The sequence below is a fragment of the Pseudonaja textilis genome, chromosome 11, assembly GCF_049901715.1.
Source record: "Pseudonaja textilis isolate UNSWEBS1 chromosome 11, rPseTex1.2, whole genome shotgun sequence".
NCBI lineage: Eukaryota > Metazoa > Chordata > Lepidosauria > Squamata > Elapidae > Pseudonaja > Pseudonaja textilis.
Genome location: NC_142000.1, coordinates 91,936 through 109,937, shown reverse-complemented (window position 1 = coordinate 109,937; position 18,002 = coordinate 91,936). Strand labels below are relative to the sequence as shown.

The following is an 18,002-nucleotide window of genomic DNA, read 5'->3' as shown; positions in this document are numbered from 1 at the left end:
GAAGGAGATGGGAATGTAAAGGAGGGAGGATCTGAGGGAAGTCTTGTCTTAGCATTTGGCCACCAGCAGCCCTAGTAGTCATTGAGTTTCTTAATTCCAGAAATACATTTTTGGATTTCATTTTATGAACATACCAGTTCTTTAAGCACATCAATCAAAACTTCAACATTCCATGTATGAGTCTGTGTTCCATCATTTTTATCTCTTCCATCACTCCAAATTCCACTTCCAGGGGCAGAAATAGACTGCAAATGAAACATGTAGATGCATGTTTATACTATTTTTAGAGAAGGAATGTATTCTGGAGATGAAGTAAAATATTTAACTCACGCAGATGGATGCAGTCTCCCAGCTCCCACATGGTAGCCTTCAAAGCATGTGAAAACATGTAGCAAAGCAACCTGCTTTTTATCCTTTTTTTGCAGTTTTAGATTTATTATCCTGACAAATCATGCCACATATTTTAGTAAGTCTTTCTCAGCTAATCGATAAACTTTCTAGGGAAAAGTACCCCTGGATGTTCCAGTGCAATCTGTGATTAATATTCTATCCCAATACACTGCCTTTTCTGCCTTCAGTTCATATTGCTAAACCATCCCGCTGTTGTGGCCTGCTGGTGACTAGTGGAGCTGGCAGCAGAGTCAGATAATGAGGAGGTTGGGGAGGAACATGGGCCAGTCCTGGAGGCTGAGGAGGGCTCTGCATCAGAGGCAGAGATGGGGCCAGGACAGGCTGGCAGTTATCAGCTGTCTTTGAAGTCGGACAGCAGTGAGGCGGGAGAGCAGCTGAAGCTGGTTTCCAGCCTGCGCATGCACAGAGCTGCCAAAAGAAAAGAACAATTACGAACTAAGGGTTGATGTGGGAGTAAGGCCACAGGTGAATGCCCTTTTGCTCCTCTTTTAATCCCTCCCATAGGGATTAAAAGAGGAGCAAAAGGGGAGGGGGCTTTTGCAGGAAACAATTCGTTCGTTCGTTGCAGCAGTGTGAAGATCTGTCTGTGCACCTCAGAGACTGGCAACTTGGTTATTAAACAAAACAGTAACTTTTGACCTTATAGAGCTGTAAAGGTTCTATATGCAAAGACTGGCTGTAAAGTTTCTTTTTCATCACTGTTGCAACTACAAATTGCCACTAAACGAAGACTACTATTTCCCTTTTCATTTTTAACAAGGTAAAACAGAACCACCCAAACCATCCTTATTTCCAAAGATACTTCTGGACCTAGATAGAAAATAAAAAGGCAGATGACCACAGTTCAGAGATTTGTTCAATGGTATGTTCACCTATCCAGAAAAAAAAGGCAATGATTAACCAGTACAAGGAGCAACCTCACCAGTTTCCCTTCTGATAAATGTCTGGTGTGGACTTTCAATAGTGACCACGACAGATTGTGCTCTCAAAGAAATGGCATATTCTCCAGAAAAAAACCTGATTTTTGACAGTTCTAAAACCCCTTTTAGGGACACGGTGGGTCAATAGCTAAGACACTGAGCTTGTCGATCAGAAGGTTGGCAGTTCAGCAGTTTGAATCCCTAGCGCCACCTAACAGAGTGAACTCCCATTACTTGTCCCAGCTTCTGCCAACCTAGCAGTTCGAAAGCATGTAAAAAATACGAGTAGAAAAATAGGGACCACTTTGGTGGGTAGGTAACAAGCGCTCCATGCACCTTCAGTGTTTAATCATGCAGGCCACAGGACCATGGAGACATCTTCAGACAGCTCTTCGGCTTAGAAACGGAGATGAGCGCCATCCATAGAACCGGAAATGACTAGCATGTATGTGCAGGGGAACCTTTACCTTTATCTTTAAAGCCCCTTTTAAATACAGACCTGTAATGGAATGCCATCTGTCAATCCAGAGTGTGTGCGAGCCATCATTCCCAAAACCCTGGCAACCTGGGCAGCTGTAACCTCCCCAACACCAAATTGTGTGATGATACTGCGACATTCTTCCACGCTATGAAAGATAATGTTTGTTTTATTAAAAATATTACATTGCCCAATTAATGAAGCTCTCTTTTTACATATTAAGTAACTCTAAGACAACAATGGCGGCTTATACAAGCAGCAAATGTATAATAATTTGAAGATCTCAGAAATAAAAATAGTTCTAAAATTATTTATTTAAATTGTTTGAAAATAAAAGGTTTTCACTTAATTCCAAAAGACTATAATGTAGACAAGTTATGTAAAAATGTCCAACAAGCTAGTCTTTCACATTGGACTCTGTCCCTTTGGAAACCCTGGAGAACCTTAACTGACTTATATATATTAAATGAAAAGGCTCTCTAGGTGTCAGGCACAAATTTAACTGACTTATTGCTAAAACCTTCTGCACTGGAATCTTCTCAACTAATGATCAGCACCTGGTTAAAGTTAGTTATGGGTCAATAGCAATTAAGGGGGTTGGATTTACAGTCATACCTCGGTATGCAACTGCTTCAAAACTCGTCCACTTTCGGTACTCAATGCATTTTGAAACAAAAATCTTGTCCTGGTACTTTTCTTCTGGACTCAACACATAAAATATAACTTGCTAGCATCAGTTGCCTCATGACTTGCTACTCTTTCCAGCCGAAATAAAGGGTCATGTGATAAGTCACATAATTTCCTCAGTACTCATTTTTAGTACTTGTCACTTCTCCCAGAACAAATTAGCGATGAGCACCAATGTACCACTGCAGTTCACTTGTGGATAGGTAGTGATTCTAGCTTGATCTCTCTTTTCACCTCTCCCTCTGTTTCTCCAACACTAGGCCACCATATCTGAAAGAACACCTCTCCTTCAAGATTCTCACCTGAGCCAATGGACTGTTAAAGAAGGTGTCCTCATGTGCTGAGATATGAGTGACAGATACACAAGCAGGCCTTTTCTCCAGTAATCCTCAAAAGTTCTGAAATTCTCTCATCAGGCCTTTTTAATCAATTATAATTCTGGCTGGACTTAAGATGACTTTAGATCCAAAATTGAGATGAATGAATAATTGAGTAACCTGAATATCTTTCCAAAAAGAGGGCCTTCCCAAAAATATATCAGTTACTCAAGACTTTATGTGTCCAGAGATAAACATTTTGCCCCATCTTCATGGAAGATTCAGAATAAGGCATGGTCTATTTATGTCCAATTAGAGCTTCAGACATCTCACTCTGCAATTCCCTGGGGACTTTTGGATTCTTGCTTGAAGCAACATTTCAAGCACTTTCTTTTTGGGTAAACATTGGGCTCCAATATGAAACCCGCAGTCAGATTTTGGGAATAACAGACAGGTGGAGCAATCTTCGGAGATTTATAAATAGCACAAAGCAGTGGTTAAATAACTATTTTAAAGTAGAGCAATTGGTTGCTTCTTGGCTTGGGTGGGAAAGATCCAGGTATCCTCCTCAAATCTCAAAGGCCAAGATTACTAAGCAAAAGAACTATCACATGGAAGTTCTAGATGGAGCATTAAATTCTACATTTATTTCACATCAATATTGTGCAAGTTTGGCATTCTACTACAATGTTGTATCTCCCAATATTTAAATTACCTTTCTTTCATTTTGAAAAACACTTTGAATAATTCAGTGAAACTCCCACCTACATACCTTGTACAAAAGCCATAGCCAACTTCCTGCATAAAGTCTGCAAGAGAACTCTCCATCATGGTTTTTGCTATCCCTCCAGAGTCAGGCAGGATCCTGTCCATTAGAATGTCCCGTTTTTCAGGGTATAGGAGTGGTGCAAGCACCACAGGGCAACGCTCCTGAGGGAAATCTAGGGATGAAAGAAAGCTTAGCATTCACAACGGGCACATACATAAAAACAGGTTCCTTTATCTCTTCTGTTTTTTATTCTAAATCATGCTATTAAGCAATGAATTGTTGATTGTCTTCTTCATTCTATGTGTTATGGTTGGGATTTACTAATTTTATTAGGAGAGGGGGAAAGAGAAACCCCAGCCAGATTGTTACAACTTATTAAAATAACGTAGTTCTACATGAGTCCAGAGATAGAATGACAAACTTGAATTCCTTTTTAGGACCACTGCAGGCCAAAGTAGATCAGGTGGTGGGCCATATTCTTCCAATAAATCGTAAGTGATTTATGCAAGCATCTTGGAGGGACTGCCACAACCCCGAATTCATAGGAAGATTAAAAAAGGGAAGCACATTCAGACATGGAAGGTTCTGTTACTATAGCTGTTTTATTTAAAAAAAGCTTTAGACCCACATGTTATTTCTTTCTTGGTCTCATCTATCTTGTAGGGCTAACAATAATGGGATTGTATCAGAAGCCACTGATATATCAAGACAGATCAACATGGATCCACTGCTTCCCCTGTCCCCAGCTGAGGTGATCAATAAGCATAATCATGCCAGGGATACAATAACTCAGAGAACTCAACTTAATTTACTTCCTGCAAGGCTCTTTAGAAGTGGGCTTCAAAGAGACACATGATGCGTATAACTTACCTCTGCGCAATGTTTTGAGGAAAGCCTCAATTTGTTCCTGTCCAACCCCAAAGGCTCCCTTCTGCCCAAAAAGTAGATGGGAGAGGAGGAGGTGCAAGACTTCTATTGCAATATCTTGGAAGCCACCTTCTTGATTACCACTGACGTCTGCGTCAATATATGAGCGCAGAAGATCAGGAAGCTTCTGTTTAATAAACTGAGCAGCTTGAAAGAAAGAAAAAAAGACAGACCACAATTAACGATTGCTTTAGGAATAAGCACAAAATGTTTTTTCTTGTGATTTAAAAGGAATGCATGTGCATTGTTTAGATTATCTTACAAAAGAGCTCCATATCAAAGAAACACTCAGCATGACCCTTCCTGCAAACATAACATCGCCTGAAGTTCAGAATTTTGTTTAGACATTAAATTCAAAGGGGTATTCTATAAAAAAGGGAGAAGAAACTCTTAGCAGGCTAGTCAATTGCTTTGGGGGTATCTCTCAAACTGCCTTCTAGTAAATGATACAAGAGATTCTTGTTATACACTGGTCCTTAGAAATCTGGCCACTGCAGCATCCCATGCCAGGCACATGTTGCCATTTGCAACCTTCTTTGCTGGCTTCTGACAAGCAAAATCAATGGGGACACTAACAAGAGATCAGAAATGGCAATTATATGAAGTCCTTGCTCAATGACCCAGAATGATTTGCTTAAGGATGGTAATTAGCATTACTAAGCACCACCACATAACCTCGTGCTTTATGGGCATGTTACTTAGCAATAGCAATTCCAGTTCCAGTTGCCCTTGTTAGCTGAGGACTACCAGTACAGGCATTATATTATAGAAACACCTACTAAAGGTAAAATAGGACATAGTTAGGAATAGTGAGTTAGTAAGTGCTTTCCAATTAATCTCATATCTCAGCATGCCTTGGGGAACAGATTTTTTTCTGCAATTCAGCAATCAGTACAGGTTTTTTAAATTCCACATTTCACTTTCTACAGATACAAGGATAAAATGACATTGACATATATCTTACGGTTGGTTCCATATACATAACATGTTAGGATTAGATTTAATTATTTTTGTGGTTTAGTTAGTTCTCTGTATTATGTGAATATAAAAATGGTGAACTACAATAATGGCTAAAGTAACGGTATGTTGTGCAAATAAAACTACTATGTTAAAAATTCAGAAAGAAGCTTCCTACCCAGTTATCATTTAAAATATCTTACCAAAAACTTGTAGATCAGGATTGAAAGAGTTCAACAAAGCAAGGCCAAAAATAACCTATTAATAAAGAGAAGTTAAAAGTTAATGTATTATAATTCAGTACCATCAAGCCTGGGTATGCTTACTCTTAAGAAAATGGGGGGGAATATGATAGCACTACTAAAATTCCTGAAAGATGATCCCACAGAAGAGAAACATGGGCAATTCTGTATCAAAATCAGAGTGCATAGAGTAATGGGTATAGTGTTGCAGAGAGATTCCAATTAAGTTTTGGAAAAATTCTGAATCATAAGAACAATCTGACATTGAAACCAGAAAGGGAATGAACTCCCATTACTGCATGTCTTCTGCTTGGGACGCTTTAATTTGAATTCCTCCATTGAGCAAGAGGCTGGATCGGGAGGGCTTCCTTCCCACTTCATGCTTCTAATGACAAACCGGGATTGGCAACCAGACAGAGCAAAGATTAAATATTGTTGCTCTAATGTCCCACTTTTGCAGCCCTCCCCATTATGCCCAATAGAACCTGCCATCCGTCCAGCGGATCAAGATTACAAGGGTGATGGTCCTGGCATTCTGAAGTACAGTAATAACAAATATTACAACAGTCAGGAAGTAGAGGGTAAAAGAGGAGGATCTGCTGGTGATTGTCTCCTACTTATTTATCCAGGCTAAGAGAAATATACTAGCTGGGGCATTTCTATGATTCCATCAATATGCGGATGCTCCCCACCCCCCACCCCCAAGATGCTGAGAGCATAATAGAATAGAAAGCCCACCTCTTGAACTTTGCTTAATTTGATCACTTTGCTCAGCTGGGTGAATAGATGGGGTGATGGCTTAAGACTCTGAAAGAAACAAAGAATGTTGTACACAATTTTAATAGAAGAGACAAAAATTATGAAAGCAAAAAAGGAGCCCAATAATGAACTTCTAAACAACACTGAAGACAAAAACAGGATTCTCAGTATAATTCAGATTCATGAAGCCACAAGTTCCAGCCAACATAATACGTCTTGGTTTTACCACTATAAGCATCTTGTTTTGCAAAATTGTGGTATCAATAGTCTCCTTTTATCAAACAGCATACCTGCACTTCACAAATCGGATGCTTATTTTTGTTGGGCAATATTTGGTCAATGCTTCAGAGGAAGTCTCCATTCTACAACCATAATGGAGCCCAACATTTCTGTTGCTAAGCAAAGTAACCACTTTGCTTAGCAAGGTGAAGTGAATAAGTGAATCTGACTTCCTTCACTGGCTTTGCTTGTTGGAAGCCATGTTATGATCCCAGGTCTTCGGGATAGTGTAACTGTCATAATGCATGCCAGTTGCAAAGTGTCTGAATTTTGATCATGTGACCTTGCGAATGCTGCAACAGTTGTTAGTGTGAAAACCAATCCTGTCGCTTTTTTCAGTGCCATTGCAACTTTGAATGGTCACTAAACAAGTGAGGACTATAGTACCTATATTTTAAAAATTGAATGTTCATTATCGGTTTTTGGAAGGAAGAGAACTACTGAATTCAGGAACTTGATGCACCTTAACTCTGCATGCGAGTATGCTTATAACAGCTCTGACAAACATGATAGGAGTTTGAAATCAATACTCAATCTTTATTAAATTTTACATTTTGCAATGATACAACCAACTTTTGTAAATGCCTAATATTCTTGATCTTATTAAGATGATAAAGTCCAGCCACTGAGATCACAGAATGTCAACCACCATTGTAAACCACCCACTTAGATGAGAATGATCTCAGTTCTTCTGTGACTGAAAACATTTATGTCTAGATTTTTAACTGTGTGTATGTGCGCACACACACACATCCATGCATGCATGTTTTCAAGTCAACACTGACTCCTGACAGCTTCCAAGTCCCTGCAGCTTTATCAGAAATTTTTGGGGAAGTGATATGCCACTGCCAGCTTCTTAGGACTGAAGCAGAATGACTGGTTCAAGGTCACCCAGTTGGTTTTGTCCCAAGGGGAAGTAGAGCTCACCATATCTGTTTCTAGACTGGTGCTTTAACCACTATACCAAACTGGCTTTTAGAACTGCATTAACCCATGGAAAATCAAGACTGAATCAGAAAACAACTCACAGCATTCTGCTGACTTAATCCTACTTCACAGAGAACAAACACAATCATACTCATAGTTTAATCATAGGATACTGAAGATTTTCAGATTGTCCCCCTCCCCAGTTTTTCAACATTTATATAAGGATGCTGAGCAACCCCTACTGAAAAAGAAAGCTCACATTTATTAAGAGTTATTTCAGTTATAAATGATTCTCCTTCCTATTTCATCCAATCAAGTCTCTGAAGCCTCACGTTAACATTTCCTACTAATACATTTTATTAAAAGCCTGGGATTTCCATAAGCTTAGATACGCAAAACAACTGGACTGAGTTAAGATTTAGATTGGATGAGGTGGAGGGAATGGGAGGGTTGGCAAGCCGGTTATGCAGATACAGATTATGTGTGAAATGGATGAGAAGTAACTGTAATATGCTAAAAACTCAGTTACAACTTTCTGAGGTTGGCTGAAAATTTCCCCTCCCTTTTCCCCAATTCCAATATAAATCCTTTGTCAATCCAAATACTTTTTACATCTGATGAAGTGAGTTGCAGTACACAAAAACTCATGTCTTTTAATAAAATGTGTTAATTAGAAACTACTACTACTTTCCTCTTGATTTTTGGTTATTATAGATTAACACGACTTTCCTGTGATGCTGATTAACTACAATCATTTTTATCTTACAGTCTTTGTATGAAGTTGATATTGCATAAACAAACGACTGTGGCATACCACTCTTAAGATGGGAGAATCTCCTGTAATCTGTTTTAAAGTTTCTTCTTCTAGCTACATTTTTACATTTGATTTTTATACTTTAATTCATTGCTGCTTGAGTCTGATATGCACAAATTAAGGTTTCAATATCTCACAATCTTAAAACATTCTTGAAGGGCTAAAATAATGTTTGCAATCATAAATTAGGCAACACTGGCTGAACAGTGCAACAAATTCTGACTTGTTTATACAAACCTTTTGATAATGCAATGGATTTTCAATAGCATAGGACAGTGTTGAAATGAAGTTTGGCTTTGTAATCAATGATGCACACTCCTGGATCAGAAACTGAGTCTGGAAAGAAAGGAGATGGTTATATAAAAGGTGTTTTCTCTGCACCTGACAATACAACTATAAAACCATTCATATGGCTTCTTCTTTGAACCATTTTGCCAATGAATGTATAAGAAATACTTTATGTTTATTTGATAAACTGATTTATTGCCAACCTGTTGTAAGCTTGCCTAGGGTGGGGCTATTATAGGCAACTTACAACAATAAAAACAGAAATGAAAAGAGGTGTAAAGATGAAAGTAGCAAAGAAACAGAATGAGAGAATAAACAATGAAAAAGAAAACACTGAAAATACAGTGATACGAGAATGAAAGATGGGTTAGTGAGTGGGGTTTGCTAGCAATCTAGTAGCCAACTCCAGTGTGGTACTCCTCCCTAGGGTCCTCAGACCAATTGGCAGAGCCAGGTCTTCAAGCTCTTATGGAAGGAATATTGTGGAAGAGACTAGAAAGCTAACGGTTTGCTTGGTTATCTTTCTCAAAGATGAGAACATAGATATAATTCATAATTATTACTGGTATGTACACTGTAATATATTATCATGATATGTACTTAAAGAGAATGGTACCCAAGATATATGAATAAGTATTTTATATAAAAAAACAAGTAAAAAGTTGCCCTAAAACCAAAAGAACTATTAGATTAAAATATGCCCTTAGAACAAGAGTTTGATTCAAAGCTATCAATGAAAGAAGCTAAAGCTGTATCTTGAATTGTTACTTTAAACCAGATTTTCTTACAGTGTAGTCTGAAGACCCCTGTGGGATCCCCCCAAACCCTTGCAGGGATCCACAAAATCAGTTGCCAGAAGTTAAAAATTGCAAAAATTTAAAACAATGTCATTTGTTAAGAAAGTAGAATTTTATTAAAATTTTTATTTATGCTGATTTCTAATGGGATTAACTGTTATTTTTCAATAATTCAATAAATATTCCACAATATTCACTTTTAATTTTAATATGCTCCATATCAAAAAACATAAGGCTCTTCTGACATCCTCTATACATTTTTAAAAGAATTAGAACTAGAATTCTTTTATTGGCCAAGTGCGATTGGAGACACAAAGAATTTGTCTTGGTGCCAATGCTCTCAGTGTACATAAAGGAAATGGGCGTTGGTTCTTACCTGATACGCCATTTCTCTTTGAGCTGCGAGGATCATCCAGAGAATGGGAGGTGCTTCAGTCTGCGTTGCTTATAGGCTGAGCTTAATTACTGAGGAACGCTCCGCCCTCCGTCACGTGGCTCCCTTGTAGCGTTCCCCAGTTTATGCGAAGTCGAGATGGAGGAGGAAGTCATACTCTCATCATATTAGACGTAAGGGTTCCTTGGCCGAAACAAGACCCCACCAGACGGTGAAAGAAGAAGAAGGGTGGGGCTGGATGATCCTCGCAGCTCAAAGAGAAATGGCGTATCAGGTAAGAACCAACGCCCATTCTCCTTAGAGCTGCTCGGATCATCCAAAGAGTGGGACATACCAAAGCTTGGCTGTCCTACGGGAGGACTCCGTCTGGTGCGGAGGTCTCTGTGGGTCCTTGAGGACCCGCTGAAGGACTTGTCTGCCAAACAAAGCCTCCGCCGTGGCAAACCTGTTGATCTCAAAAAAACCTACTGAAAGGAGAGACGGAGAGGCCCAGGTGGCGGCCCGGCAAACATCAGAGATTGTAGCTGGGGGGGGGGTGGCCAAGCTGCCGAGGTAGTCGCCCTTCTAGCGTAATGAGCTGTTATTCCGCTGGGACCTGGCAGAGCCTGAGACAAGAGAGCCTTAGAAACAGTAGGTCTGATCCAGCGGCCGATGGTTGAAGAGGACACTTTGTGACCCAAGCCTTGGGATGAAGGAAGGAATAGGGATTCGGGCCTCCTAAGGGCTGGAAGCGGGGCACGTCTCATGTCCAGGGTGTGCCAAAACGTCTCCCTCTCCCGCGAGGGGTTGGGGCAGAATTTTGGGAGCGTGAGTTCCTGTGGCCTAGGATGTTGAATTGACCTTGGACAAAGAAGGGTCATGTCGGAGGACTACTGGATCGGCATGGAAGATGCAAGGGTCCCTTCTCACCGACAGGGCTACGGTCTCCGAGGTTCGGCGAGCTGAGATAATGGCCACCAGGAACACGACCTTGAAAGTTAAAAACTGGGGTACTTCCTGAGAGGCTCAAGGGGTGGCTAGTAAGGGACACAAGGACCTGATTGAGGTCCCAGGTAGGATATCGGTGAACGGTTGGAGGTCACGATTAGTGGCTCCTCTGAGGAATGCCCCAATGAAAGGGAGGTGAGAAGGGGAACCAAGGTTGTCACCGGTGGTGACAGTTGTGAGGGTTATGACCTGTCGCCTCAAGAGGTTAGGGGAAAAGTCCTTTCTTCGGACCCTCTTGGAGGAGTGGAAACCCGAGCGATGAAGGGCGAAAGAGGGTGACCTGGAATTTATGGCACCATTCTCAAGGCTATTCCAAGTAGCATTGGATATTCCGCTAGTTGAGGGCCTTCTAGTGGCCAAAATGGGAACAATAACCTGATCGAAGAACTTGTTGTTTCTCAGGTGGTTCCGCTGAACCTCCAAGAGGCTAAGTGGAGCCTTTGGGGACCTGGATGCCGGAGAGGTTCCTGAGAAGGGGAGATTCTGCTCGGGGGGAATTTCCCAGGGAGGGGCCACTGAAAGGTTGTGGAGATCCACAAACCGTGGGCGTCTGAGCCAGTAGGGAGGCCACCGGAAGTAGTTCTGCCTGATCGGGGATCAAGTTCTAATGTCCTGGAGACTAGGGCCAATGGAGGGTATGCATATAGGAGCCCAGGGGCCAGAGGCAGCGGAGGGCGTCATAATTCTCGGACCCATATAAGGGGTGTCTCAAGAGAAAAACTTGGGAGTTGTGGAGGAATTCGGAGAGATCCACCGTTGGGAGGCCAAGGTCATGGACGCCTCCCTGACCAGAGACAGGTGGAAATGCCACTCAGACCGGTACACCGTGTCCCTACTTAGCCAGTCTGCTGGGTGTTTGAAACCCCGGAGATATGGAGGGGGGAGGATTGGGTTCCACCCAACGGCAGAGGCGCTAGGCCTCTCTCATCAACCGTATGGACTGGGACCCCCTTGTCTGTTGACGTGAGCTATGGCGGTGATTTTGTCCGCAATATAAGGACATGCCACCCTCGTACCTGAGGGAAGCAGTGCGCCGGGCCAGGTGGATGGCGTGGGGAGCCGACCAGTTTGCACTGCATGCCCGTTCTGCCTCCAATCATCTGCCCCGTGTTGGGAGCAAGTGGGTGTGAGCGCCCCGTCTGGACCGGCTGGCGCCTGCGGAGAGGGTGAGGCGTTGGGGCTCCTTGAGAAACTGACCCTAGCTGATGGCAGGGTTGGTCCACCGGGGAGAGACGTGAGGACCCTTGGGGGACCCTTGACCGTAGTCCTTGAGTTGCTTCTGCCGATCTTTTTTTTTTTTTGGTATGATTGACGGATTCTAGGATGCCAGGAATCTTGTCGAGGAAAGGGCGAGCTTCCCTTTAATCATGACAAAGACGGACCCCAAGAGGGTTATCCAGTTCGATGGTAACAGTAGGCTCTATTGCCGGTTTACTAGGAACCCAGGTCCTGAGCTCTGGTGTTCCTCTCTGCTAGGCGTCTGGAGTGAGATAGGATGAGATTGTCATCCAGGTAGCAGTGGAAACGCACAGGAAGGTTCCTGAAGTGAACCGCTAGGGCCACGAGGCCCTAGAGAAGGTTCTGGGGACGAATGCCAACCCAAGGAGAGGGTCACATATTGATGGAGGTGATTGTGACGGAACCTAAGGAATCTGGAATGGGGTCGACACGCTTCCGAAGATCTCTGGAGGCGAGCCAGTCCCCCTGCCTGGGGCCCAGAAGGATGGACTGTAAGGAGTGCACCTTAGGCTTGCGGGGATCAGGTAACGATTGAGCCATTTTAGGTCTAGGGTAGCTCTCCATCCACTGAGGAAGGGAACCACGAAGGGGTGGGAAAAAAGGACCCTGCCCTCGTTGGGAGGGTGGGATGGGTGGGGTAGCCTGTATGTAGAGAAGATGAAAAGGCGGAATCCATCAAATCGCGTTTGGTGTGATCCCTCGAGGGGGGATGCCATGAAGAAGGGAGGGGGGGGCTGAGATTCCAGGGCGAGTCTGACCTGATAGTGTCCCAGGCCCAGGGTAGAAGAGTCCTACCGGACGGCGGGCTGTCTGAGGCGTCTGCCGATGGGCAGGGAGGGACGAATCAATTTTGGGCGCCGGAAGGCTACCCCCCTGAACCCCTGAAGGAACGTTAACTGGATTGGAAGGGACCTTGGAGGTCATCTAGTCCAACCCCGTGCTCGAAGAGGAGAGTCTATTCCAAATATTAGCCTTAACGTGGGATCAAACTCACAACCTCCAGATTGGGAGGCAAGTGCTCCACCTCTAGGTCACCTGACAAGGGCCTTGTGGCTGCCGCCCCTTCTGTTCCTGTCGCCCGGATCCGCTGATCCTGGGGATGGAGTGGTCGAAAGGAGGGGGGTCTTGGGTACCTGGGCGGGAAGGGAGGACCCTCTCCGAAGTGGAAGAGGGACTCGAAGGAGAAATCTTTCCTTGCTTCGGGAGATGGTTGACGGGGAGTCCAGGGCCCTGCTGAATAGTTTGACCCCCTTGATGGGAGCGAAGGCCAACTTAACTCTGTTTTAAGCATCCGCCTGCTGGGGTTGAGCCAGAGCTGGGAACAAGCTGTAACTTGAGGGGTTATGGCTCGGGTGGGGAGCTTAACCCTGGTAGGTGGCGTAGGCCGAAATTTCGGCCGTGGCCATGAGGTTGGCGATGTCCTGGTGCGCCCTTGTATTAGGGGAGGGGTACATGCTGTTTTGAGGTGGAGCCACCGGATGGAGGATCTGGTGAGAAACAAGCGGCTGTGGCCGAAGTAATGGCCCAAACAGCGGCTTGGGAACCTGGCATAAGCTAGTTCAGACCTCTAGTCCGGCTGGATGGGGGGTGGTCTATCTCCGATAGGGGCTCACCATGGTGTGTAGGTCCCCATTCCAATCCTTCCTCCCCCCTGGGGTCATCCAGGCCCTCTGTCTCCTCCTCCAGTTCCCCTTCTGGGAGAGGGAGGTCTCTCTGAAGGTACCTGGCCATGGGGAGGGTCCGATCTAGACGAGGACCTGACTGATAGAGGCTCGAGTTCGAGAACCACCGGAGGAGGCCGGTTCTGGACATCTGTTGAGACCTTCTATAATCCCCTGGTGATAGCCATCTCCATCCACGCCCTGCTTTGTGCAGGGATCTCCATTGTGTCGATAAATAGCTCAAGACGGCGAACCTGCCTAACACAGCTTCCGCCTCTTATATTCCCCACAACAACCCTGTGAAGGCGAGGTGGACTGAGAGTGACTGGTCCAAGGTCACACACAGCTGGCCTTCATGGCTAAGGTGGGATTTGAACTGACCATCTCCTTCTGTCTAGTTGGTGCCTTACCAACTGGGCCAAACTGGCTCTCGGGCTCCTCTTGGCGCTTACCAGCGGCTGTGGGAGTAGGAGTGGGTCCGGTTGTCCATCTGGTTATAGGTCCAATGGCCTGATGCACCAGAGAAGAGCTGTGCCTGGAGAAGGAAGAGCAATCTGGAGGGGTGAATAACCAACAGAGACAGCGTTTGCCATGTAGTTTGGTTCCGTTTTGTTTCACTGTTGCACATGCTTAGCATGTTAGGAGTACAGGGTTACTTGCCATTGTACTATTAGTAATGCCCTTGTGTGTGAAGTGGTAGAAGGAATGGAGGGTGGGAGGGCTGGAGGCACAGTTGTGACTCCTGGATTGCCTGTCAATTCTTCCTCCAGTGCCGTAGGGCATCCTAAGGCGTCCCCTTGAGGGGCCATAAAAGTTTCCTTAGCCTGTCTGCGCAACTAGGAAGGTTTGAATCTGGCCTTCAAGGAAGGGCCTTTAGTGGAATTGTCATCTGCCAGTGTAAGAGGAAAGAACATATATAAGGATACTATAGGCGGTTGGCTCGCCAAGGGTTCGGCCTACAACAAGGCCGGGTGTCCTTTCAGCTGGCCCACGCCCCCTTTTGAAATTTAGATGTATATAATCAATGTTATTGTTATTATTATTGTTGTTATTGGTAGTACATATACGTATCTGTTACTTGTACGTGTGTGTGTGTGTGGGTGTGTGTGTGTGTGTATGTGGATATGAAGAATTATTTACTATTGATATTGTTCTTGATATATATATATCACACTTGTTTATTTATTTATTTAAACAACATATATGATTGATTGGCTAGGTTTGGGGCTCCGCAGAGGAGAAGCCCAGTAGACTATTATCCGAATTGGCCAAATGAACGCCTGAGGCCAAAGCACAAGCCTGGAGATAAGGCCTCTAGCAGCTTGCCTCCCAGGGCACAAACCGGGAGGATGTGACTGCTGTTACTTCGCCCTGAGCACTGCTGCGGAAAGCCAACCATTCTGAAATACTGGGCAATTGACAGTACAGAAGAATAATAGCTCCAATGGGCTTGGAGGCCTGCGTGACGAGCTAGCACCCTCGCAGCCAAATAAGAGGCCAGAAATAGGCGCCCGGATACAATGCGGTGCCCAAAATGGCAGCCGCCTACAGATTTCCTTGTCGGGGCTGCTCAGGGCGGAACTAGGCTCCCCCAGCAAGCTTAGAATGCCGAGAGGGGCAGCGAAGAGAAATTCGCCCCTTCCTGGGGCAATCGGCGTTCGGGTGGAGGGAAAACCAGCAGCATTCGCAGTGCTCTTTACTTTCATTATATTATTTCATATATAATTATTTCATTATTTCGAACTAGTTTAAATCAATTCGAGCCGCTAGCGAGGGCGGCGTAGAGAAGCGGCAGGAAAGAACGATTGAAAACGAAAGGAAGATGGGGGGGGGATAGCGCAGAAGCGGTTAAACCGCCCGCTTTTTTTCCCCTTTAGGGGCGAGAAACGCGCTCCCCTTGCTCTAGAGTCACTCAGATGCGCAGAGGCTAGGAGAAAAAAATAATAGGCAAACCTTAAACTTAGAGGCTTGAATCGGCCAAGGAGTGAGAGAAACACAGCCTGACTTCACGAAGGCTGAGCATAAAACTGGGGAACGCTACAAGGGAGCCACGTGACGGAGTGCGGAGCGTTCCTCAGTAATTAAGCTCAGCCTACAAGCAACGCAGACTGAAGCACCTCCCACTCTCTGGATGATCCGAGCAGCTCTAAGGAGAAAGATACATTCATCAAGAGTCAAGAATCATCAGGTACAACACTTAATTATAGTTATAGGGTACAATAAGCAATCAAATCATACTAGAAAACAGTCCATATGAATCGTAAGGATACAAGTGAAAAAGTTAGTCATACGATAAGGAGTGATAAGATGATTAATAGTAATAGTAGTGCAAACTCTGTAAATAGTTGGACAAGGTTGAGGGAATTATTTGTTTAGCAGAGTGATGGCGTTCAGGAAAAACTGTCCTTGTGTCTAGTTGTTCTGCTGTGCAGTGCTCTATAGCGTCATTTTGAGGGAAGGCGTTGAAACAGTTTATTTCTGGTATGTGAGGGGTCTGCAAAGTGAGATGCAATTCCAAGTTGTTGCAATGTCTAAAACGCTCCTTTTCCATTTTTAGTTTTCAGGATTCTTTATGATTTTCTATTTGCTAAAGCAGAGAATAAAGGAGCGAAGGCACAGGCCTTTTTGGTAGGAACTCCACTTTGAAACCCTCTCAGGATAGATCACCTGATTCTCCTCCAAATGGCTAGGTATATGGATACATACAGGTATTCTTGGAGTGGCAACTTCTGTCAAAAGTGAAGGGGCCTAACTAGGACTGGAACTTCCCTTGCAAGGCCAAGTGGTTGTTAAGCAAAACATCACATGATTGCTGCACAGTTTAGCAATGGTTGATCTGGTAATCTAGATTGCAGCCATTTGGCCAGGGCCAGGCCCATCTCCTGCCCAGTGACTCATCCCCACCCTAACGCTCCATCACCATGTCAGGCTTGCTTCTGCTTTAATTGCCCTCACCTACCCCGCCTCCCATTTCCGCCCATTGAACATTCTGCACTCCGCTCCGGATACCTAGCCCTGCTACCCCCAACTGATCTTCTCCATCTCTTCCTCCTGCCACTAACAAGGACTACCTGGCCAAGGTAGCTGCTGGCCATTCATAAGCCTTTGGTGGCAGAATGCAAGGCAGCCAAAACGATAGGTGTGTGTATGTGGGCAGTTGAAGCACATGCTGAAATTATAAATGTGGGTGGGCTGCCAAGCACCTGAATATGACTATGAAGATTTCCCTGCCCCTTGCCAAAGGCCTGGGTGAAAAGCTTCACGGAGTGGGGGTATCCAGATCTGGGGTGGGGGATGGGAATGACATCATTCCAGACGGCAGGTGCTATTACAGTCCTGAGCAGAGACATTGTTTAACTGAAGGAACCAACAGTACACCAACCCTGCTGGATGAAGTTGTCCAGACCGATGTTATGGGAGAGAGTGGATCCCTCATGTAGCCAGGCCCTATGCCATGTATGGTTTCACAGGTTAGTATCAGAACCTTGAATTGCATCCAGAAGCAATGGCAACCAATGCAGCTTGTAAAGGTGTCACATTGCACACTAAGGCATGCCTGTTGCAGCCTGTGTCACTATGTTCTGGTTGAAGTGTCTAAGTGGTATTCAATGTCAACCCCATGTAGCGAATAGTGTAGTGTAGTTGTCAAAGTGCAAGACAAATATAAAAAGCAAAAAAAGCATTGTCTTACCTGAAATGCATATTCTCACTGCACTGAAGGAGGATGTTTTTGGTGCTCTTTCTGGTTACTCCTGGGCTCAGGACCTCATGGTTGCCAGGGTGGGTTTGGATCTTACTTCAGCACAATGAGATATGTGGTTCAGGTAAGACAACACTCTTTCTCTGTTGCACTGAACGGAGGATCCAAAGTGTTGGTCATACCAAAGCTGGCTATCCTAAAGATGGGTAGTAGTCTGGTTCTGAATCCCACCCCCGTATGCACTCTTTGAAGTATTCTTCTGCCAAAGGCTGCCTCCGCTGATACGTATGCATCCAGTTTGTAGTGCCTGATGAACGGGGACAGTGAAGACCATGTTGCTGCCCTGCAGATGTCTTCAATAGTGGCTTGTGTGTTCCATGCCGCCATTCTGGCTGCGCTCCAAGTTGAATGGGCTGTCATTCGGCCAGGCAGTGGCGAAGACTGGAGTT

The 18,002-nt window shown here is 44.4% G+C and overlaps 1 protein-coding gene across 9 annotated transcripts in view; it reads right to left on the bottom strand.

Moving 5' to 3' along the window:
- Positions 1-18,002, bottom strand: part of CNOT1 (CCR4-NOT transcription complex subunit 1) — a 159,059-nt gene that overhangs the window by 108,183 nt on the left and 32,874 nt on the right. For all 9 annotated transcript variants that reach the window (XM_087940247.1, XM_087940245.1, XM_087940249.1 and 6 more), the window contains exons 4-10: positions 8,725-8,823; positions 6,447-6,515; positions 5,670-5,724; positions 4,453-4,656; positions 3,586-3,754; positions 1,831-1,957; positions 135-245 (exon numbers count right to left, since the gene is read on the bottom strand). In XM_087940247.1, the coding sequence (XP_087796373.1) occupies positions 135-245; positions 1,831-1,957; positions 3,586-3,754; positions 4,453-4,656; positions 5,670-5,724; positions 6,447-6,515; positions 8,725-8,823 (834 nt within the window). The remainder of the gene's footprint in view (positions 1-134; positions 246-1,830; positions 1,958-3,585; positions 3,755-4,452; positions 4,657-5,669; positions 5,725-6,446; positions 6,516-8,724; positions 8,824-18,002) is intronic.